The sequence below is a fragment of the Oryctolagus cuniculus genome, chromosome 2 (assembly GCF_051225735.1).
Source record: "Oryctolagus cuniculus isolate XC-2025 breed Fujian yellow rabbit chromosome 2, ASM5122573v1, whole genome shotgun sequence".
NCBI lineage: Eukaryota > Metazoa > Chordata > Mammalia > Lagomorpha > Leporidae > Oryctolagus > Oryctolagus cuniculus.
This window is the reverse complement of record NC_142868.1, coordinates 45,046,049-45,071,297: the sequence shown is the minus strand read 5'-3', so window position 1 is coordinate 45,071,297 and position 25,249 is coordinate 45,046,049. Positions and strand designations below refer to the sequence as shown.

The window sequence follows — 25,249 nt, the reverse complement described above, 5'->3', positions numbered from 1 at the left end:
AATGCATCTGGGTAATAAGCCTCAATGGCTGCTAACATCCTCCAAAGAGCAACAGCCAGACGTTGTGTGCCTGGTGATGGAAGTAGACACCCCCACCTATGCAGCAACCTTGACCGCCCATTCCACCTAACAGTTTACACCTAACCACCAACTTAGAGCAATCACTTTTTTTTTTTTAACACAGATTTATTCATTTGCTTCCAAGTCAGAGTTATGGAGAGAAAGAGACAGAGAATAGTCTTCTATCTGCTGGTTCGCTTCACAAATGACCGCAATGGCCAAAGCTGGGCTAATCCGAACTCAGGAGCTTCTTCTGGATCTCCCACGCAGGTGCAGGGGCCCAAGGACCTGGGGAATCTTCTACCATTTCCCAGGCCGTAGCAGAGAGCTGATTGGAAGTGGAGCAGCCAGGACTTGAACTGGCACCTATATGGGATGCTGGCACTACAGGCGGCAGCTTTACCTGCTATGCCACAGCGCCAGCCCAAGCAATCACATCTTAACATGGTAAGCAATCCCAGCAGAATCCAGACTATGAGAAACTACAGGCAATGGCCCACTTTCTGCAGGAAATGAACTGCAGGGAAAAGAAAGGAAAAAAAGATAGGATGAGCAGGAGAGTGAGAATGCAGGGGAGCGCGGGCACACAGGAGCCAGAGCCTCGGGACTAAATAGAGCCTAAGACCTAAGAGACACATCAATCTAGACCTTTAAGGATACTATGAAATTATTCATGTGATAATGATACTACAATCATACTGGGTTTTTTTCAAAGTATTCATCTTTTGGAGACACCACTGTGACTGCTTCAAACGATCCCAAGGGAGGGGCATCATGGACGTGGCTCAAGTACATGGCACAACCAAAGCAAAACTGGTCAGGAGTTGATCACTGTAGAGCGCACAACAGGGAGGGGGCAGGGAGCAAAGCCCCCCCTCTTTTTTTTTTTTTTTACTACTTTCATATGTTTGGTATTTTCCATTTAAAAAATCTTAAACTATTTTAAATTCTTTTTTATAAAAGTCCATGTAACCCAGGATATATTCTTGTGTTTTCCAGTGGCAAAAATAAATTTCTGAAGAGAGGGTACTCTTGCCTGTTAATAAAAGCTGGTTTTCAGAGTTGCATTTACTAAAGCCCATCACCTTTCAAATGGCCCTCATAGAGTCAAGCCTATGGCTCCATCTGATAATCATAGAACCTCAAAGGAGATATTCTAAAATCCAGTACAGACCATAAAGATGAACTTTGTTGTTTGGTGAATTAAGATCATTCCCCATCATCCTGAAGTAATTGACTTAAACACGTGATACCTTCTTAATTTTTGCAAAGGCTGCAGAAATGAACCCAACTCTACCTTCCTCCTACTTGGCAGCTAATGCATAACTTCTTCCTTTCATCATCAACTTCAATTCTACAAACACTCATGAAGAACACTGAACGTAGTACATTATGCATTAAGAATTAGGTTTGGGGCTGGCGCTGCGGCTCAACAGGTTAAGCCTCCACCTGAGGCACCAGCACACTGGGTTCTAGTCCCGATCGGGGTGCCGGATTCTGTCCCGGTTGTCCCTCTTCCAGGCCAGCTCTCCGCTGTGGCCCAGGAGTGCAGCGGAGGATGGCCCAAGTGCTTGGGCCCTGCACCCGCATGGGAGACCAGGGGAGGCACCTGGCTCCTGGCTTCAGATCAGCACAGTGCACCGGCCGCAGTGGCCATTGGAGGGTGAACCAATGGTAAAGGAAGACCTTTCTCTCTGTCTGTCTGTCTCTCTCACTGTCCACTCTGCCTGTCAAAAAAAAAAAAAAAAAAAAGAATTAGGTTTGGGGCCAGGACTATGGCGTAAAGGGCTGGCATCCCATAAAGGTGCCAGTTCAAGTCCCGTCTGTTTCACTTCCAATCCAGCTCCCTGCTAATGTGCCCAGGAAAACAGCGGAGGATGGCCCAGGTCCTTGGGCCCCTGCACCCATGTGAGAGACCCAGAAGAAGCTCCTAGCTTCAGCCTGGCCCATCTTTGGCCATTGCAGCCTTTTAGGGAGTGAACAAGCAGATGGAAGATCTCTCTGTCTCTCCGCTCTAACTCTGCCTTTCAAATCAATAAAATCTTAAATAAACAAATAAAGCTTAGGGAGGCAATGTTCCAGCACAACAGGTTAAGACGCTTACAATACTGGCATTCCATATCAGAGCATCTGTTCAAGTCCTGGCTGTTCCACTTCCAATCCAGCTCCCTGCGAGTATGCCCGAGAAAGCAGTGGAAGAGGACTCAAGTGCTTGGGCCCCCGTCATCCATGTGGGAGACCCGAATGGAGTTCCTGGCTTCAGTCTGGCCCAGACCTGCCTGTTGCAGACATTTGGGGAGTAAACCAGCAGATGGAAGATAACATCCTCTGTCTCTGTCTCTCTGTCTCTCTCCCTCTCAAACAACTAAGTCTTTTTTTTACAAGAGAGGGAGCTGAGTTTAGGCTTTCTTTCCTTGGCCCTTTAATGGCCTCCTTCTAACTTCCGCAATTTTTCCCCGTGTCCCTGGTTGACTTCTTACCCTCAAAACCCTTTTTAATGGTTTCCACAGGAATTCTCAACTAGTGGCAGTGCTGTCCACAGGGGATATTTGGAAATGTAGATTTTTGCACTGCCACAATTAGTGGGGAGTGCCAGAAATGCCATGGCCTCCCTAGCAATCACCCATGAAAACCTACAGCAGCTACAGAGTTCTTCCCGAAATCTTCCTCAAAGCCTGCTATCTGAAGTCACGACATCTGGTCCCCAGCTCTACACACAGTGCTAGGATCTCGGGTACATCTGTTTGCCTCTGGTATCTGAGAGCTCACGGGAAACACACATTTCACAACTGGAATGCATGGCAACAGCAGAACTAAAGGGTCTGGCATCGGGCCATGTGGGAACAACACAGGGAACACCGTAAGAAAAGGTATTTGTGTGGTGAAGCCATGAGGAGTGACGAATGGGAGTGGCTTAGGAACAGGGTGAGTGCTGGGATAAACCACCAGCTTCAGGAGGAACTAAGAGCGCCCAAGATGAAGAGGAAAGTGGTGTGAGAATCTGGGTTTCTCTACAGAGAAATGTGAATCAACAGACCCACATTACAGAAGGGGTGACTTGTCCACAGCGTCTGAGTCATGGACTTGAAGCCACCACACCACTGTTTCAGGATCCATGGACAAAACATGGTTTCTAGAAAATTAAAGATGTGTTTACAAATACTTTCAAACTCCAGGTAAGAACTCAATAAATATTTATATTTATATATACATTGAATATATATATATATTGAAATATATATATTTCAACTATTCCAAAATACGACTGTGACTCACCATGCACACCAGCTTGTTCTCCTGGGCCTCCTTCTCAAAGGATACATCTGTGGCCTCATCACCACCTGCAATTCTTTCCCCAATTTCACCACTGATTCGCATCACCTCTACGTGCAGCCGACCTGCCACCTAGAGCAATAGGAAAACACAGCTCTTCCAGATCTGGTTCTTTCCTTAAGATGATTTCTGCTTTAAAGTCATTATGTTAACAGTACAGTGGTCCTCTAGTTTCCAATCAACTGAACTAGAACCCAGTGGTTCCAGTTATCCAATCAACTGAGGTTCAAAAATACTAGATGGAAAATTCAAGAAACAACTTCTAAGTTTCAAACTGCATATCGTTTTAAGTTGTGTGATGACATCTTGCACCATCCTGCTCCATCCTACCCAGGATGCAAATCCCCCTTTTGTCCTACGTAACCACACCACATGTGCTACCCATCCACTAGTCACTCAGTACATATCTAGTTACCAATTCCACTGCTGTAGTATCACAGTGCTTGTGTTCAAGGAGCCCTTCTTTTATTTAACAATGGCTCCAAAGCACCAGAGTACTGAGGCTGGCAATTCAGATATGCTAAAGAGAAGCCACAAAGTGCTTCAAAAGGTGAAAGCAAACAACATGTTTTGAGAGAGACCACATTCACTTAACTTTTAATATATTGTTACACTATTTTATTAGTTCTCATTGTTAATCTCTTACAATGCCAAATTTACATATTAAACTGAATCGTAAGGTATGCATATTTATGTAGGGTTCAGTGAGTGCCAACTGCAATTTCAGGCATCCATTATGGGTCATGGAACCTGCTTCCCAAGGATAAAGAGGGACAACTGAAAGAATTTAGAAACCTAATGGTTACTCTCTCCTCAAAGCCCTATGGAAATACAAGGTACGAATAATACACTTCGCATATCATTTGCCATTACTGAAACAATGTAACAACATACCATAAGCACCCTATTGTTTCTTGAACTGTTCCCTGCAGAAAACAAGGTCTGAAGAGAAAACCCACCTCTCCTTTCTGGTTGACAATTGGCACAGCATATTGTAACTTCACATCATAAAAAAGGGACTCTAGGAAAACATTGGCCACCCCGATGAGGCTGTGATTTTCCTGCTCATCATAGAATGGATCAGCACGCTTGAAGTAAGAGCGTATTACCTGTAGAGATTAGGAACATACAACTTTAGAAGAGTCACTTAAAGTAAAGGAATGCAAGCTGTTGCTTTTGGACACACTCCAGTTTTAGTCAGCAGACGTCACTTTCATCACTAGACCTTAACTCAGATTCTCAGATTTGTTTGAGAGTCAGAAGCTCGGAGAGACAGGAAAAGACACAGAGAGACAATTTCCACCCACTGGTTTACTCCCTAACTGGCCACAAGCCAGGAGTTGCATCCAGTTCTCCCACAGGCATGGCAGCAGAAGTGGAGCAGCTGGGACTCAAACTGGTGACCATGAGACATTGGCATCACAGGCAGTGGCTTAACCCACCACGCCACAATGCCAGCCCCAACTCTTGTAGTGTTTAGAGTAAATCAACTTATAGCTAAAGTACAGCACTGGAGCCAGCACTGTGGCACAGAGGACAAAGCCAGCTGCTCCACTTCCAATCCAGATCCCTGCTGATGGCCTGGGATAAGCAGCAGAAGATGGCCCAAGTGTTTAGGCCCCTGCCACCTATGGGAGACCTAGATAAAGCTCCTGGCCTGTTACAGTCACCTGGGGAGAGAATCAGTGGATGGAAGATCTCTGTCTCTTCCTCTAACTCTGGCTTTCAAAGTAAGTAAATAAATCTAACAACAATAATACTAGAGAACAGCACCGTATTCTTCATTTGCATGGGCACACACACACTTCCTCATTCCCACTCAGGAAGGTGGTCAGCATTCTTCACCCACTCAAGGGCAGTCCCAATGACGTGTGACCAATTTATCACTACTCCTTTATGTGGAAATCTTGCCGCAAAAACAGTGAGGCAGATATTGGCTAGAAAAAAAAAGCAGAGTGGACCACACTTCCTTTGAGGGAAGAGGGCCCTTTCATGTCTGTCCCATTTCCTGCTACCCAATCATTAGACACACTCCTGCTGCCGCAAATGAGGGGTGACCCTGGGGGAGAGTGGATGCTTCTCTGCATTTGTTATGGCTGTTTTGTTTATAAGCTGAAACGGCAGAGGAATACAGAAGAGAACAAAAAACATTTTAAGCAAAAACGTCACCTATCAGAAGTCATCGTCATTGATGGTCATCTGGAAAAACACACCTTCTTATGAACCAAGAAGCTAGTCAACATGTATGCAGAAACAGACCAGCAGTACTCAAAGCACATTCCTATTTGAAATATGCCAAGTACACGGCTGACCTAAATGACATACTGCAATGTGAGAAAACAATACCAGCATACAGATCGATGGCACCTACTTTAAGATCAAACTCCTTCAAAAACTGATCCCAACAGTGAAAATCTTAAGGTTAACACTGGTGTTCAATTTTAAAAACGCACGCTGTAGGTTTATCATTTGTAAGATTCAATGTGCTGAGAAGCAGGGAAAATGTCCTTTCACAGAACACACGCACACACGCACACACGCGCGTGCGCACCAGCAGAGGGCAGCATGAAAAGCAGACACTTCTGCTAGAACTACAGACCAGAAACAAGGAGAGCAGTGCCAGAAAACCAGTTACTAAAGGTCTTAATTTGCCAAATAATCTAAAGAATTTAAATAAATTTCACTGTAGAAGCAGGACTACCACTTGGAAAAATGAACTCTCTGCCCTTGGAGTGAGTGGGCTTGTTCCTCCTCTGAGTGCCAGCTCAGGAATTTTTCTAAAGTAACTTACAGGAGTATCTTCTTCACATTCCTTCCACTCCTGGTAAAGGTCTCGCATATCCAACAACCGGTTGTCCAGTTTTTCCAAAGACCAGATCTGCTTTCCTTTTCCTTTTCTTCTCACCTGGATGGCAGGCTCACTGAGCAGAGAGCCTGGCTGCAAAGACAGGGAGAGCGCCTGAGTGGAGCAGGAAGCTGCCCCGGGGAGTCGCAGCTGCACACTCCACACCCACCGGCCCCACTGCACCAGGAGGCAGCCGCACATCCTGCGTCCTTTCTCCTTTCACGGCAAAGCTTCCCAGACATCTCACAGGCCTCAGCATGACATTGTGTTAGCCAACTCTTACCAACACTCAACATCTATGTACAAAGTCACACATGGCTTTATAGCAACTGGATACAAATTTAAAGCATAAAATATTAGAACATGTTTAGTGTTAAGTTGAAATAAAAATGTTTCATTCAGAGCTGGTAGATTCCAAACGCAAGAAAAGGCAAGGAGGTAGAAAGGCTTGGTGCCTGGTGTGACCAGTTTACCCTGCATGCAAGAGGTGAAACACCGCACTGTACTTACGAAAATGCACAAGCGTTACATGTTAATCAAAACATTTTAAAAACAAATTTTCCAAAAACTATTTGATAAAGGCCATCATACAACCACAGATTATCACTGGGGAGACAGAAAAGTCCTAAGTACCAAGGGCCAGGGGAAGCAAAAGGCCGTGTTGCTGTATCTGACCCTACAGAAGCAGGAACAGAAATTTTCCTTTTTTTTTTTTTTTTTTTGTACAAGTGTTAATCTTCATGGAGTATAAAACACAAAATGCTTATAAGCATGAACTGTGAGTGGTCTGACACCAGTTTCCAAACACATACAGCCTGAATAGGTTGAAATCATAGAGAACTAGAGAGACAGGGGTGGCTGCACAACAATTAAATGTGCTAAACACCACTGGCTCATTTACCTAGTAAAGTCACTGAAACACAAACAGCATTCACTCAACTTTTTCTACCTGATAAAAGCAATCTGTTTTGAATGTACATCATTTTTTTTAAAACTTTTTAAGCATCAAATAGAAAAACGACCCATACATCTCCCCCAAAAAGAAGGGTACCCATCAGTTATCTAATCACTAGATTTACTGGCTTACTTGATCAACTGCTCTAAAATGTCTACTCAGAACTTAATGAAACATTGGTGTATTTCACAGTTTTCCTAACAAGTGATCTAGGATTGTTTCCAAAGAAACAAAATCTGCATAGTGATATAAAGATTCAGCAACGTCTAAGGCAAAAAAAAAAAAAAAAAAATCACAATTCTTTGGAAATGTAAAGGCACTTCTACCCTATCTTCAGCCAGCTAGTGAGCGAATACCAAAATCCCACCAGGAATCTGTGGTGGCAGCTTTTCTGGAGAATGCTGAGCTTGGGACTAACCAGCGCCGGTACAGCACGTGCGACTTGGCCTCTGTGCACACTGGAAGAGGGTGGGAAGAGGCTGTGACACGGTAGCAGAACAAAGGGGAAGAAGCACTTTGGGAAGGTTAATCAGAAAAGACTTCTCAGCAACAATCTAAACTGGTCTGAACAAAGAGTTGAGTGAACCGGTAAGGGTCACTGAGACAGAAAGCATATTCTAATGGATAAAATATGTACAAGGGTGCTACAAAAAGTTTGTGAAAATGAAAATGCGTATTATAAAAAACTGTGCACACATTTCAAAACTTTGACACCAAAATAAACTTACCTTTCACTTGCATTTTCCATGAACTTTTAAAAATTCTCTTGTATATACACAAAGGCAGAGGATTAAAAAGAAGTGAATTCTACTTGAGAGAAAAAGGACAAGTACAAAATGACACAGACTAAGGGGTCTAGACAAAATGTCAGAGCAAACCCACTGGCACTTCAATCACACTTTGGAGACATAAAGCAATGGTACCCAACAATATCTGTGTTTTGTCAATTAATGGCAGTCTCACCTTCCTGTTGGCATCCAGGCTGGAGGCTGGAATCTGTAGGGTAACTTTATATTCTGTTCTTTTATCCAGTTCCTCTGCAATGTAACTGGCTTCTCGCACCAATAAATTGGCTTTAACAATTTGCTCCCTCAGCCTCATCAGGCTATTATTCAGGGTTGCTTCTCTTTAAAGAAAAAGAAAAAAACAAGGTGGGGTGGGAGGCAGAGGTGGGGAACACAGAGCAGAAACTGATGCAGTAACAATTTGTTACTACTGAAGCAGGACTCCAGCCTGGCCATGTCCTTCTGCACAAAGGGACTACACCACTGACACTGACCCATGCACACGCTTTATGGGGCCTACAGCATTAGCACTGACACACTGTGTAACAAGCTGGCCACAGCTCAGGGCAGGGCTTTGCAAACTTGACTGTGTATGCAAATCACCTGGGGAATCTTGATAAACTCAAGATTTTAACCCAGTAGGTCTGGCACAGGGGCCTGAAATTCTGCATTCCAACCATCTTCAGGTGCTAAGGATGCTGCCTGGCTGCAGCCCAACCTTTTAAACAGCACCAGGGGTTAGTGAAGTACAGTCTGCAACCATGGAATCCCATTTTAGTGCAATGCTAATTAACCCAAGAGAGAACAAACTTGCATCTTATTTCATTATGCAGAACAATCTGCATCTCATTAGCACCATGCTTTACCTACCTGGGCTAATCAGTCCAGATAACCGACTCTTTTTTTTCTTTTCTTAAAAAACCAACTACCCAAGCTTCAAAACCTAAAGCATAATACAATGGTAAGGAATATTTCTTTATTCAAATCCAAAAGCCATACAAACCAAAAATTGGAATGCACCCAGCATGGAAATTTTTCAACAAATCAATATAAATTGGCAACTCCCAGCTTTCCAAAAATGAAAAAATAAGAATGCAAAGTGATTCTTGGCTGTAACACTCTTTCACTGCAGTTCTTTTGTGAGTCACGCCTACACCTTCCTGTTTGCTACCTTCCCCTGGTGGGTTAAAGGTGGCGAGCAGACCCCCATGACCGGCCTACCTCTCCTCAGACCACTGCTTTAGGCGCTGCTGAGCGCTGGGCGAGTGCAGAGAGAGCCTGTCCATGCTTCGGCAGTTCTGCTTCTCGGGGGACAGCCTTCTCCGGAGCTGCTCCAGTTCCTGTTCGTACATCAGCCTCTGGCGCTCGAGGGCAGAACGCTTTTCTTCTTCGTGCTGCTGCTCCAGGCTGTTTAATATGGACTGCATTGGATCTAAACGCATTTTTAAAAAATGTATCAACAAATGTTCTATGCTATCATCTAATTAATACCATTAATTTGGAATAAACTCAACTTTCTTACTTCCAATTACTTGTGTTATCTACGTTGAATATATTCCACACTACCTACCTTGATGCTACAGAAACACATTAACAATAATAAGCCAGTGGTAGTCAATTTTCAAACCTGACAAATTCTATCAATGATAAAGTTTGCAATGATTTGATCATAAAGGCAGAATGAAACTTTCTATAAATTATCAAAGCCAAAGACAAACAAAAAATAGAGTACAGGAGCCAACATTAAGACATTAACATTGTTTTTGCTAATGTTTAAAAGGCATTTTTAACATTTACCAAGTTGAAAAGATTCAACAACGCACTGAGGATTTGCTCACCATTACTGCCCAAGGCCTTCATGGTGACCTCCATCTGTGCATATTCAAAATTGAAGTTAATCTCACTGGAGACCTCACTGGAGGAGTCTCCATCCACATCCAGCTGCTCGGAACTGTTGTCATTCTTCAGGGAGGCGTCCTGGTCCTCATCCTCTCGCTCTGCTTTCTTTTTCTTTTTAGGTAAATTGAGTCTTGGTGGGGGGATAAAGGAATATTTTTGAAACCCAGATAGACATTTATTCAGTCCATTCATTGGATACTGGCATTTGCTAGATACCAAAGAAATCACATAAGTGCAAGGCAACTGCTGTGACTCAGGAGCTTTACATCCCAGTAGCGGCAATGAGACGCACGTGTACAAATAATTACAACAGCAAGTATGCCGCAGGCCATGCAGCCATCACAAACTAAGGGCTAAAGAGACGCTGAGAACCATTTCAGACCCCAGCGATAAAGGAACAGGAAGTAATCTGGTCCTAACGGAGACACAGGACAGAGGAGCAGCTTAGGAAACGTGCAGAGACGGCCACATTCAGAGGCTCCGGAGAAGACTACACAGCATCTGCATGGCATCCACTGCTGGGAAGATCAACTGAACCCAAACTGGGAAGGTGTTGGGTACTAGGCCATGCAATTTTTATTTGTTTTAGTTTGGAAGGGGAAAAAATGGAAGAATCCTCCATGCTCTTTGCACTCATCTGCCCTATTCTCAACCCTCAGAATAGCGACCGGCCTTCAAGCCAAGACCTCTGCTGTCTATAAGACAGTCAGCTTGGCGAGGGAGGCACACTGAGCGCTGTCAGGAAGAGGAACAGGACTTACATCTTACAGTCTCCAGCCTGCCTGTCCCTGCCAACATAACAAATTCCCGCATTTTGTCTGGGAAATGATGTGTGCAGCCTCACAAAAGACTTTTTCTCAGTCTCCTTTGCAGGCAGGAGGCAAATTCTAGCAAAAGGGATGTAAGTTAAGTGCAAAATTGCTGGGCACTCGGGGAACACATCTGCTTTTTCTCTCCTAGCGGGCAGTGGGGACTGCCAGCATTCTCTTTTTCTTGTCATGTGCCTGCATGCTGTGTTGATTACTTGAGTGGCGTGGCCACTGTAAGACCACACAGACATGCCTAGATTCTGACAAGCTTTCAGCCATAGCATTTTTGAGAATCTTAGCCAAAGCTAACCACCATCTTTCTTTGGGTTTCCTGTTCTGTAGGAAAAGAAAATCATCTGTTTAACCCATGACAGTCAGGTTTGTCACCATTTGCAACTGAAAGTACTCCTAGAATAACCACTTTACGTTATAGATAACGAAATTAATGCACAACTATTTTTCAGTAAAAAAGTAAATTAAAAAGATAAACCTGTCAGAAAAGAATTCATGAATTCTTATGACCCGAAGGCTAAACAAATATCTTCCATTTGGAACTAAAAAGGAAAAAATACCTAAGTAAACCCAATATGTGTCAGAAGCGTACAGTTCCTATGCCCCTAGGATGTACACCACACATGTGTAGTGAGCAAACTTATGACACAAATAAACGCAGAATGCGTAATTTTTATGAAGCTTTACAATATATATTTGTGGGGAGCAACTCGGACTAGACTAAGTTACTGGAATTAAGACTTATTCTATACATCTGCTCTCCCACAATATGGCGCTGGGAGAGGAGGAAACAGCTTCTACACAGCTGCCTCCAGTTCAACCAATAAACAGCAGGACCTGCTCCTGATTGGAGGAGAGCAGCGCACTTGGCGTGTGGGTAGCAGAGTTGGGATTGGTGGAAGAGGACTATAAAGGAGGAGAGAGCCACCATGCACCGGGAACATCTATCTGAAGGAACACCTGTGCAGCCCCCGAGAGAGCCGGCCGGCAGTGTGCCGCTCCCCCGCGGAAGTGGGGAATGTGGCAGGGGGAACCGCCCTTCCACGAAGGTGGAAGGGTCGGTAGCCAACCTGGGAAGAACTAGCAGCAAACCCGGGGAGGGCCGAGCAGATGAAAGAACAACACAGGGTCCTGTGTCGTTCCTCCACGAAGACGGGGAGCGACATAATGGTGCCGTGACTCGGATAGGAAGCCTAGGCAGGGTCTAGTGTCGCTCCTCCACGAAGAGGGGGAGCGACTATATTCTTCTTTTTCAGAGCTAATCTTCAAAAACATCCCCATTTCAGGGTCTTCCTACCTGAAGAAATGGTTGTTTCCCCATAATATCCTGTCCCCGTGGTGCAGCTGTATCGGACTGGAGACAGAAGAGCCGTTGACACATGTTCTGTAGAGAGAGGAGGTCAACTGTGAGGAACAAGCATCTTGTTTCTGCTTTAATGTTCCAGTATTACACAGAGGTCTAATTATTACAGACAACAAAACAATGCTCCAAAATAAAACCTGCCCTTGAAAATTTTAGTATTTGAATTTACTTCTTTGTTGACTGATCCAAAATGCTTATAGTAGGTATAATAGATTATCTTCCACTTTTCAAACTGCTACCTCTTTTATAACTTACATTCAACATGTCTGTATTACGCAGTAGAGATCAATATCCTCCATTGTTCAAAGTTTTAAATTTCTTGTGTTGTATGAGGGGATCTCCAAAGAGTTCCTGGAAAACGTATACTATGAACAAACTATGCATGGATTTCAAATAAATTTTGAACCAAAATAAACTTATCTTTTCATTCCATTTCCCACGAACTTTTTGAAGTACCCTCATACATTAAGGCATAAATATGGAACCACTACAGCCAATAAAGAAAAATGGCAGTAGTATACACACAACTGAAGCAAATATGTCCCATCTATATGGATAGGAGTCATTCAACCGACTGGACTCAAGAGTATCTACAGATACCAGTAAAATGAAACCTAGATTAAATTACTCTGTCATAGCCTATCAGTAGATAGAAGATTTATTAGTTCCACAGGACTGCTTATCTGAAAGATGAACTTCAGGAACAAAAACAGTGGGTAGGATGCAATGAAGGGAAGAATCTGGGAGGACAGGAAATAAACAGGAGATTATGCCTGTAACTGTCAGACTGGTCTTACTGGGATACCAGTGCCATCATGCTTTCCTTCTGTTGAATTCCTTCACTAAGATATAGGATATCGAGGCCCTGTACAGGAAAGCTGTGTTCACCTTCACCCTTCCCTGTTCTAGTTAAGTCCCAATTTCAGGGGTGGGGTGGTTATTTTGTTTGCCAAACGTGAAAACCTTGTCCTCTAAATCCCGACTCATACCAGCCCAAGAGACTGGAAAAGGTTCCGATTCCTTTCCATCGTCCCAAATCTTAATCAGCAATCCAAGTCCAGTTTGGTTCTCATTTCCTCAGTAAGGGATGCTGATCACTTCAGCATACAGTATCTTATTTAAGTAAATAAAGCTTTTTCAATAAAGCTAGAAAGTAGTTAGGTGGTTTTACGCACTTCATGCTTTTTATGTGTATACATACACCCACACCGAATCTTACTTCCTATCTAGCTTTGACTCACCATACGGACTTTATGGCACCAAAAGTAACTGATCTTTATGCTCCCATCATCTCATTATTCAAATCCCATGCAAAAACTATATTTATATAGTTATGATAGGAGGGGACTAACTGAAATTACAAGATTTTAGTCTTTATGACACAAATTTCTCAAATTCAAGGAGGAGTTTAATGGCAAAAAACATAAACATACTTAAAGAGCCATAGCAGTTAAGCTATGCTTAGTACATACACACTACATAGACAATGAATACACATCAGTTACAGTGTAATACACATGGGGTCCCCAAGATGAAAATTATCTTCATAGTAACATTAAACTTTAGTTAAATGCTCCTTTCCACTGTGTTGATATCTGTGCAGACCATGAGTTAAACTACTAATGCTTTACTTCAAAGCAAAGTAGTGGTACCAAACATTACTGGTAGTAACCAGAATATTCACTGCCATGTATTCACAATTTAAAAAAAAAATCAAATGTTTCATTTGAGAATGTCATCAATTAAGCAGTAAAACTTGCTTAATTGTAAAACTTTTATTAAATCTTGACCCTGAGTATTCAACTTTAGTATTTCAGATGACAAAATGAGAAGTACACAGAAAGCACTTTTTTATTTATTTGACAGGCAGAGTTATAGACAGCGAGAGAGAAGGCACAGAGAAAGGTCTTCCTTCCATTGGTTCACCCCCCAAATGACCGCTATGGCCGGAACTGCACCGATCCGAAGCCAGGAGCCAGGTGCTTCCTCCTGGTCTCCCACGTGGGTGCAGGGGCCCAAGCACTTGGGCCATCCTCCACTGCCTTCCCCAGCCACAGCAGAGAGCTGGACTGGAAGAGCAGCAACCAGGCTTTTAACACATCCCAAGGCATGAAGTGCCTGACCCACACAAACTTCAGACTTCAGACTTGTGTATTCATTTTTTTAAATTTTTTTATTTTTTATTTTTTTGACAGGCAGAGTGGACAGTGAGAGAGACAGAGAGAAAGGTCTTCCTTTTCCGTTGGTTCACCCCCCAGTGGCTGCTGCGGCCGGTGCACAGCGCTGATCCGAAGGCAGGAGCCAGGTACTTCTCCTGGTCTCCCATGGGGTGCAGGGCCCAAGTACTTGGGCCTTCCTCCACTGCACTCCCTGGCCACAGCAGAGAGCTGGCCTGAAAGAGGAGCAACCGGGACACAATCCGGCGCCCCGACTGGGGCTAGAACCCAGTGTGCCGGCACCGCAAGGCGGAGGATTAGCCTAGTGAGCCGCGGCACCGGCTCCAGACTTGTATATTCAAAAATGAACAAAGTGAAATCTGTCACTTCGAGGAAAACAGCTGGCAGTGTTTGTTATCAGTGACAGATTCCAGCCTTTACAATGAAAATAAGAATTTTGAAAACCTGTGTCAACATCCTCCACCAAGCACCACCAGGAATACAGCTGTGGTTGCACAAGCTGAAGAAGATACAACATGAGGAGTCTGAGGGCATCTCAATGAGAAAGGGAGTAAGGAAGACGTGGGCTTTGCTGGACAACTTCAGGGAGGGTTTAAGGAAGCGGCGGCTCCATACACACTGAACATTATCAGAAAATGGACGTCATCCTAGGATTGAGTATTTCAAAGCACCTTATCTATAAGGGAAGGGACGCCAGAACAAGGATACTGTTGTCATTGGTCAAACAGCAGTACATAGTGTTGGCCAAGAAAGGGAATACTGATATTGTATGAGTGGCACAGGGACTGTCTTCCTCTGTGCTTAGAGGATGACATGCTGTGGCCTGCTCTGTCTCCTTTTATCACAGTCTCAGAATAACCCCGCCTGAGGCTGGCGCTAGGTGCAATTATTCACACCCAACAGAAGAGCAGCACGGCCCTGATGTGAGGGTCAGGACACCTGCTGCCCTTTTTGGTTCCTGACTTATATCCTTCACCAGGTACCTGATGGCTTCCCCATGTAGAAAAACTTGATAGATGAAACCAGTGATGGTTTTAACAATTTGCTTTTTGCATCATAGAATGAAACAGTCGACATTTGGAGGACCAATATAATTCAGTTGACCATTATCTATAACAGTTACAGACATGTATGTCCTGTTCTAGAACACAGTGTTAACAATTTCATAGATGAAAGAAACATACTGACAAACATCCAATTCATAAAACACTAGGCCTGTTCATCCATGCTTTATTTATTGAGCACTTACATATTAGTCTTATGCAAGGGACAGAGAATCAAACAAGAAAGGCCCTTATCCTCAAGGGGCTTACAGTGCAATGGGTAATAAAGGTCAATAGCTCAGAAGAACACAAAATAGGCGTTGACATGGCAGGAAGCATAAAGGCCACAGGGAAGGGCATTCAGTGTACACTAAACAAGGAACTCTCCAAAGTAGCTGAGGATGGAGTCTAACCTGGAAGGTAAAGAGGAGTTAGCAGGCCGAAGGAATGGCAGATGCAGAGGAACAGGCAGCAGAATACGGGATGCTCTACCAAACGCAAAAGAAAGCCTTCTAGCAGTATAGCGAGCAGGCCTGGAGGAAGCTCACAGTTTTGATAGTTTTTTTTTTTTTTAAGATTTTATTTATTTGAGAGGTAGAGTTAGACAGTGAGAGGGAGAAACAGAGAGAAAGGTCTTCCATCTGCTGATTCACAATGGCCACAAGGGCTGAAGCTAAGCCGATCCACAGCCAGGAGCCAGGAGCTTCTTCCAGGTCTCCCACGTAGGCGCAGGGACCCAAGGACTTGGGCCATCTTTCACTGCTTTCCCAGGCCACAGCAGAGAGCTGGATTAGAAGTGGAGCAGCCAGGATTAACCTGGCAGCGGAGGATTAACCTACTGCACCACAAGGCTGGTCCACTGACAGGAATTCTAATCAAGACTTGCTGCAGGGGCCAGTGCTGTGGCATAGTGGGTAAAGCCACCGCCTACAGTACCAGTACCCCATATGGACAATGGTTCGTGTCCCAGCTGCTCCACTTCCAATTCAGCTCTCTGCTGTGGCCTGGCCTTCTCTCTCTGTGTAACTCTTTCAAATAAATAAATAAATCTTTAAAAAAAAAAAAAAAAAAAGACTTGATGCAGGCCTAAAAAAGGCCATGTTAGATAATACAGAAGGGAGGGATATGCATGGGAGATGCTAAAATGCTAAACATAAAGGGACTGTTAAACCACTGGATATCTTAAATGAACTTAAAAATAAAAGCAAATGAAGGCAAAACCTCCCTTAGACCACCCACTACTAGAATAGTTTCTTCCCATTAAAAGTTAGGGCATGTTCTGCTCCCACTTCCAGCTTCCTGCTAATGCACACTTTGGAGGACAGCAGTGATGGCTCAAGTAGTTGGGTTCCCTGCCATGCACAAGGACTAGACTGAGTTTCCAATCCCTGGCTTCAGCCTAGCCTCGCCTTGCCTATTGTAGGCATTTTGGGGAGAGAACCAGCGATGGAAGATCTCTTTGTCTCTCTGCCTTTCAAATAAATCAAATAAACAAATTGTAAAGATTATTTTGACATTAACACTAATTCAATACGTTACCTGGTATTCTTTTGAGGAGTCAGCATAACCTGGCCTTCTGGTGTAATGTCTATAATACAATGTTCGGGAAGAATTCCCATTCCACACAGTTGGATATCTTGGGAATTTGCTGACCCTATCAATGTGTGTTCCTAAGAAAGAATCAAATTCACTCATCAATACTGCATTCTTACACGTACCCAAACTGAAGTCATCTATCGAGTCCTCTTACATCAACCTATTATCTTAGCTAAAAAATGTTAAAGCAAATATAATGGTAGGAGGAACCCCTGGCTTTCTCTGAAATTCAACTCATTTATATTTTATTATAAGGAATAACATACAAAGTTGAATTACATCCTTTAAACATAAACTAGAAGTCAGCATTGTGGCACAATGAGTTACGTACGCTATTGTTTGTGATGCCAGTATCCCATATGAAACCACTGACTCAAGGCCTAGCTGCTCCACTTCCTATCCAGTTCCCTGTTAATGAGCTTTAGGATGATGGCCTAATTACATGGGCCCCTGCCATCCACTTGGGAGACCCAAATCGAGTTCCAGGCTCCTGTCTTCAGCCTGGCCCAGCCCCTGCCATTGCAGCCATTTAGGAAGTGAACCAGTTGATAGAAGATTGATCTCTCTCTCTTCTTTCTCTCTGTCTCTCCCTTTCTTGATGTCACTCTTTCAAATAAATAATTCTTTAAAAATTATTGTAATTTTATATTTGTGTCTGTACTATAATTCATCATCTTCTACCACAACTTTGATTTCACATATTTTACAGTTCTCCAATGCATGCTTAGAGGAGCCATCTGCCACTGGCCTACCAACAACACTGATCTTCCAGCTACAGTTATTAAGTTGTACAACACTTACCTGTTCTCAAAATTTGTCAACTACAAACATAAAAGCTAGTGCAAGAGTTTGAAAGACAAATTATTTTATGAATATTATGGTCTCCCTCATCTCATAAATGATGCAATAGATGTGTTCTTACCTTAAGATCCCCAACTACTCAGCTAAGTTCTACTTTTTGAAAGTTAACTCATTCATCCTTGATGGAGAAAACTGACATAACCATTAAGTTCCCTCAAACTTCAACCTCTGACTGCCCATATGTGATTAAATGTTGACAGGTCCTGAGATGAGTTTCTACGCCCCATTCTCTTTCTACACACACCCAGATCAGGGGTAAGTTTGGAATGCTTTACTTTTAGCAACTCACACACAACTATTCAACTCTGTCCTTAAAAGGCAAAAACAAACAAATAGCAAGTAAATGACTAAGTATGGCAATTTTATTTATAAACACTAAAATATGAATTTCATGTACTTTCACATGTACTTCAATTATTTAAAAATGTAAAGACAATTCTCAGCTCCTGTATCATACACAAAAGGAAGTATCTGGATTTGGTGTATGGGAAGCAGTCTGCCACCTGATTTATGTGACATCAACCACTCCTTGGCTTTAAATACTGTCTACACTTAAACTAAGCCCACGTCAACAACCAAAAATTAGACTTCAGTTCTGTTTTTCCCCATCTCCATGACCATTCTCCTAGTTCAAGTCACCATTATTCTTTGCCTATTTGATTTCCAAAGACATATCTAAGTGAATCAGGGCCAAAGCACAACTCCTACTCTCATCTCTCCGATCAACCTACTCCCTTCTCCAATAATAATGGCATTATCACCACCCAGCTAGTCGACTACCATGTTTAGACATTATCCTGAATCTTTTCTCATTCCCTGAGCAGCCTACCCCTAACCCCATGTCAGTCAAGGAATCCTTAGATTCTACCTCCAAAACACATTGACTAATCAGCTCATTCCCCTGCCTCCAGGATCTCTTGCCCAGGTGAATGCAGGAGCCTCCTAACTATGTCTCAACTCCTATACCACTCCCAGCACTCCCACCACAGCAGTTAATTGTGTGATTCCTCTCCTTGAAAACTTTTGTTGGCTTCTCTCTGAATTTCTACCAAAGTCCAAATTCTCACGCAGGTGCACAGAATGCTGCTTTTCTTATCCTCTGCTCCTAACCCTCTGCACCCAGGGAGTGTGAGCTAGGCATATGGGCTTTTCTTGGTTCTTTCAGTGCACTGAGCTGATCTCCATCCCACCGACTAGTACTGGCTGTTTCCCCTGTCTGAAATCTCTTCCCTTGAGCTCAACAGTGGTTATTTTCTAGCACTTGTACCTCAGCTTTTAACGTCACATCCTCAGGGAGGTGTTTCCTGAACTCACAGCTGGCAACAGCCACCCATTCCCTGTCACACCACCCAATTTTAATTCCTTCCAGGACCCTGGCTGTTCATGGGTTTACATCCACCTCCACAGCTAGCATGGAAACTGAGCACAGGACAGCCTCACTCCCCACTGTATTCCAAGCACTGAACACAGGCCTGGCACTTAGGCATTAAATAAAAATTGAAAGATAAATGAGCAGTCACCTCCCTTGGCCTTTCCGCAGACCCAACAGGAGACAATTCTCTCCAGTTCTTCACAGACTGCCCTTCTCAACACATTCAGCACGCCACATATTCCCACCCCTTCTGGAATCCCAAACTCATGAGAAGGCCTCTTCTTCAGTAGTATTTTCCACTTCTCTGTCCTGGGGTTTCTTCTCTTGACCACAATGCAATGGTATTTGCAAGGTAACAAGGAGTTGGCATGCAGAACTGCCTTGTACTAACCTGTTAGATCCTCAGGGTGTATCCACAACCCAGGACACTCAAGGCACATACCTACTCCCCACTGTTAGCTTGGATTCCTGGCCAATCCTATAGTTTCTTAACCTGGAGACAACTGGACTGGATGTAAATGGGAGGTAACGTTTTTGTGAAGCTAAGTATGCCTAAAAATTCTACTCTATGCCTGCTTCCACCCTTCCCTTACCCTGTCTTTCTCCTCTGTCTTCCCTATCACCAACAGCAAGGTGGAGAGGAGGCCCAGGAGGGAAACAAGAGTCTAGAGAGGGAAGGGTCCAAGATCACCTAAAGAGGAAAAATCCCCAAGCGTTTGCCTTGGGCCAGTTTTGTGCGCAATCCTTTCCACCTCCCATGAAGAACTGCGGCCCCCAGGCATACTTTGCTTGGGAATCCTTTCTATCCTTTGGGGGCAGAGGTGGAAAAGCCCAGACCCAACCCTACGCTGGAGTCTCAGAGTGTGTGGAAGCAACTCCACCGCACTCCTAGCCTGTGCAGCAGTTCATGCACACATCCCTGCCCTGATTCAGCTTCTCCTGGCCAAAAATGCTCTCTTCCTTCACCTCTATACGAAGCCATATTTCAACACCTACTTCTACCACTATACACCGAATTCTCCATTCTCTGAATCCCGGTTACACTTAAGACTCATGCAGTATTATGATTTACTAGTTCACAAAAACTTTCTCCACTTTGTTTAGATAGCAACTTATATAGGACTTTTCGATCTTTTACAACAATCAGCGTAACATGCAATACAGAGTGTATGCTAAGTATCTGTCAGTGGAATAAATTATAAATTATCAGAGACAGAAGACACTAACTCAAATACACAAAGGTCTAATCCTAGTTGTCAAAGGACAACTTCATTTTTTCCAAAAAATACCATAGTCACAACCATGATGAGCTGGACAGTGAGCCACTGCAGACACAAGAGACAAAGTCCTAACCAAAAAGATCATGGTATACATGACAGTGGAAATCTCACTTCAGGTTATAATTTAACCTAATGTGATGGATGATGCACTAGAATCTGAAATAACAAGTTCTAAAAGCTCGCCTCTACCTAAGCCTTGCTGATGTCTAAATTAGTCAATTAGCTTTATAAACTCTTCTTACTGCACTATAAGCACAGCAATGAAAATGCCAATGGGGAAAAACATAGGCACTAGAGGTGCTATAGAAGACTACCTAGGGAGTTCCTAAATGCTGTGAAAGTACAGGAAAATCGAAATCAGATATTAGATATTAGGGCAAAGCTCATAGAATATGGAAGGGAGAATGTCATTTCCATGAACATTCAAAGACCCTTCGTAAAGTTACCCAATGATAGCAAATCAGTCTCATTGTGGAGTAGATGGTTTTAATGATTCTAACGAAAGCTAGTATCAAGTAAACTAGAATAAATGGAGAATTCTGCTCTAAAGTGTAAGAGAACTACACAACTTGGAATCAGAAAGAACTTCAGAGGAGTTTTAACCCAGCGCCTTCCTTTGCAGATGGGTGGCTGAGAGCATCCAGAGACGTGAAGTCATCTGCCCAGCTTCTAAACCGACTGCAGAATGTGAAGGCAATGATATTTTAAAAAGGCGCGGCCTCCAGATTCCTCCGCCCCACATCAAGGTATCTCTTTACTGAAGAAAAAACTGTTCTTGGACTGAAACCGCCCTTCTGAATGTGCTTTGTCATGCATATATATATTCTTGACAGGGGGTTAGCCCAGGCACTCAAGAAACAGCACGGCCTCAAACTTCACTCAAACAGGCTTAACCACACAGTCTGAAACAGAACCCAAACACCTCCACACAAGAGGACCAGAAATATTTTGACTGCTCTCCAAAATTCTGTGAACAGTCTCTTTGTTTGACTTTTCAGTTAAGGAACAGATATGAATCAGGATTCTTCCTGGGGGTGGGGTGGGGGGAACGTTCCAATTTGAACTACATCACATCACAAAGAATTCCTAGTTCTGAGAAATTAAAAGGGCAGAGCTTTTGAGTCTTGTTCTCAGAGTGCACCTCTTCCAAAGCATGCTGCGATTCTAACTCAACCTGCTAACACCACTGGTTTGCAAATACAAAGTGATGTCATGATTTTTAATAGATAAGCATAGTGTGCATATAAAGTCCCGCATGTGGGGTGGGGAACTTCTGCCCATTGGGCCAAACAAGGCCCATGAAATCATCTGATCTGGCCCTCCCAGGGCAACTACAGGCGGGACTCAAAATCAGCAAATCTGTAGCAGGCTCATTTTTAAGGTGATAATTTTGTATGGCTTGCAAATGATATTATAAAAATTCAAATTTTGCCCTTGGCAGAAAAAAGGCTCTACACTCCTGCATGAGAAAGTGGAACGTGGAATATTTTGATTTTGTATAATGTTTCTGTGTATAAAGAGCCCCTATGTATCAAACACTACAGGAACCTTGCAAGGTGGGCAGAAATAACTTCTACCCATTTACAAAGGAAGAATCTGCAGCCTAGAGTGGGCTAAGACTTTGCCATGGACTGGAAACACAGAACACCTCTCTTCTACTACAGCACGACTCCCACTAAACCACAATACTTGAGATGTGTGCAGAGACTCAGTGTAACTCAGAAGGGAACAAAACATGGTGTAAGATTCCTAACCAAAGGGTCTTATCAAAATGACACAAAGCAATTATCCCAGGATATCTCTGATAAAAACTGGGAAACTATACTGTCAGAATTCTTTAGTCTTTTTAGAAATTAAAGCATTACATTAATGTTAAAGCTGTTTCCAACTTAATCAGCTCACTACAGCTTTATTTTTCTGGTAGGTTAGTGAAATCTACACGAGGGGCTGAAAGACTGCATCTTAACATGTATAACACCATGCTGAGTTCCCCAGGCCACCACAGTTTACGCCTTGGCCTTGACCAAGGTGGTGCTGGCATGCACCTCATAACAGCAGGGGTGCTTCAGGTTCATGCTGATTTTAAAGTAGTCTCCTATCTGCCCGTGATATCTCATGAGTTACAGATTTCAATGCAAATATTTGTCTTTTTTTTGTTCCATACTCTGAGCTTCTCAGTCTCTACTCCTCCCTTTGTTCTAAGTTGATAATCCAAATTTATTTTCCTAAGAGTCATTGAAAACAAACTTCACACCAAATAGTACTAAAAACTTTACTTTCTTTAAGGATTTCCTCTTAACAAATTGCTCATGGACAGACGAGCTACACACAAACAACAAAATCTTGAGTCTACTGACCAAGCCAATCATTTAGTCTTAAAAGTCATCCCTTAAGTTTTAAACTTACCTCCTTAATTTCCTGGCATAAATCACATATAATAATGGCAGATAAGTCATTTAACTTTTTAGAAATAATGATCAAAATAGCATTTTTACATTGACTTCGTTGAACATCACTCAAAGACTAAAAAGGGAAATTGATCCCAAAAACCCAAGGTTGTTCTACACTTGAGGTATTCAAATAAAAACTATTTGCTAATTTGAATAATCATGGCTCCCCAATTTTAAAAAAGGACCAAGAACTATTGCTCTATTTTGTGGCAGGAAGCTAGTGACAAAGCACAGGACCTCACCTTTAGATAGTAGACCAGAAGTTCATTCAGAGCAGGGTCTGCATTCAGGTTAACTAGGAAACATTTATCATCCCCAACTTTGATTCCTGAAGACTGCAGAGATATTCCAAGACTCTCAAGCTGTTTCTGTCGCTCCTGCAAATGTATCAAAGAAATATAAATTCCACAGCTACTGAGGCAGCAGTATATAAAATATCTCATAATAGCAAGTTAATAATTCAGTATAATTCTAATTCAATATGCTATCTTCAGATATGATATTAAACATCACTGCATTTTTCTCTTCTTCCCAAATGAGTCATTTTACTAAGTAAATTTTTTAAAAAATAAAGTTCATTACAAATAGCAACCACATGTCCTACTGAGTTCTCAATTTCCCTTCTTAAACATTTCTAACAACTAGAACTCATACATTCTCTTGTATTAATTCTGCATGAATGAGCCCGTGAGGGCATCTTCCTCAACCCAAACCCTTCTCAAGAGCCAAGCAGTCACTGCACTCTTCTGCTTGACCTCTTCAGTGACTCTCAGGCAAGGACAAAGACCAAAGTCCCTCACTGCAGATCCCAGGGCCCTTCGTCCTGGCCCATTTCCTCTCCTTCGTTTTTCCTCACTCCTGCTTTCAAACTCTGCACCACATTAACATGGAACATGTTTCAGGGCCCTGCAAGTGCCAAGAACGCTCTTTTCTTGCTTCAGCTTCAGGTATTTTACACCTGTTCCTTTTATCTGGAGCAGACTTGCCCTCATACTTGCTTGCCATCTGTTTACATGATCATTCCTCCCACATCAGAACGTAAGCTGTGTGGGAATGAATCCCTCTTGCTAACTGCTGAGTTCCCAGCATCTAGCAGAGGGCAGGCACATCATGAGCACTCAAAGCTGCAGTGCCATGAATGTATTCTAAAAAATCGTTTTAAAATATATACATATATACATATAATTTTCATGGTATCAGTGCAAAATTTTAAATAAGTAGATAAAACCCTGCATAAGCACTCAAGCACTGTTTTCTTTTTTTTAAGGCACTGTTTTTCTTTTATTTAAGTACTACAAACTTCATGCATTGCGTAAGTACAACTTTAGGAACACAGCAATTCTTCCCACCATATTCACTGTCCCATCCACACTTCCATCCCTCCTCCTCCCCCCTCTCCCATTCCCAGTCCCATTCTCCCTTAAGATCCATTTTCAATTAACTTTATACACAGAAGACCAACTCCATACTAAGTAAAGAATTCAACAATTTGCACAAAAAAAGAAAAAAAAACTGTTCCTCAACAGTAGAGACAAGGGCTGTTCAAAGTCATTGCATCTCAAAGTTAATTTCACCTTTTTAGAAACTTAATTAACTTTAAAGAAGCACAAAGAAAGATACATCTTTTGCAAGCATTTAGACATAACTTTAAGACATAAGAATATTCTCCACTTAATACATTAAAAGAAAGTAAGTCCTTGAGAACAAGTTTTATCATTAATTAAGGAAACACCTAAGAAAACAAGCAATGGAGTTGGACACTTAGGTGTAACTAAAACTTATGAGACTTAAGAATATCCACCACTTAAATACACTAAAACAAAATAAATATTTGAGAACAAGTTTTACTATTAACTCTCAAAACACAACTCTTTGAGGACAGAGGCCTTGCATGGGAAATTAGTATACAGTGACTCCTGTTATTAATTTAACAATCAAGCACTATTTTTATAACATGAGCCTTTATTTGTATGTGCCTGTCTAGTTCTGAGCCATATAATATAGGAAAGTATGTACTTAAGAGGATACACATCCATTACACAACTGGATGCCCTAGGATTAAGTGGAACTGTGGCAGGGTAAGGTCATCTATGACAATGGATAAACATAAACAGCAAGCAGTGAGAAGTCACAATCACCCACGACCTTTTATTCTGGGGGCAGCACCAAACTAAGTCTTTTAACTAGGGCCACACAGTTAAGCCTGCAGCATAATTAAAATAAAGCAATCTATTGCTATTTCTTTCCATTTTATAAAGTCTTATCTTTTTGTTTATGCATTTACTTGAGAAGGTGAGACAGACAGAAGACAGAAAGATGGTTCATCTGCTGGTGCACTTTCCAAATGCCCATAACTGAGTGCTGAAACTCAATCCAGGTCCCCCACTTGGGTGACAGAAACTCAGTTAC

At 42.6% G+C, this 25,249-nt stretch overlaps 1 protein-coding gene across 4 annotated transcripts in view; it reads right to left on the bottom strand.

Annotated features, from left to right (window-relative positions):
- KIF13B (kinesin family member 13B) overlaps positions 1 to 25,249 on the bottom strand; it is a 217,403-nt gene that overhangs the window by 71,909 nt on the left and 120,245 nt on the right. For all 4 annotated transcript variants that reach the window (XM_051842522.3, XM_051842523.3, XM_089325433.1 and 1 more), the window contains exons 13-21: positions 23,083 to 23,217; positions 16,821 to 16,951; positions 11,996 to 12,082; positions 9,817 to 10,007; positions 9,200 to 9,410; positions 8,157 to 8,319; positions 6,185 to 6,331; positions 4,353 to 4,502; positions 3,337 to 3,465 (exon numbers count right to left, since the gene is read on the bottom strand). In XM_051842522.3, coding sequence (XP_051698482.2) covers positions 3,337 to 3,465; positions 4,353 to 4,502; positions 6,185 to 6,331; positions 8,157 to 8,319; positions 9,200 to 9,410; positions 9,817 to 10,007; positions 11,996 to 12,082; positions 16,821 to 16,951; positions 23,083 to 23,217 — 1,344 coding nt within the window. The remainder of the gene's footprint in view (positions 1 to 3,336; positions 3,466 to 4,352; positions 4,503 to 6,184; positions 6,332 to 8,156; positions 8,320 to 9,199; positions 9,411 to 9,816; positions 10,008 to 11,995; positions 12,083 to 16,820; positions 16,952 to 23,082; positions 23,218 to 25,249) is intronic.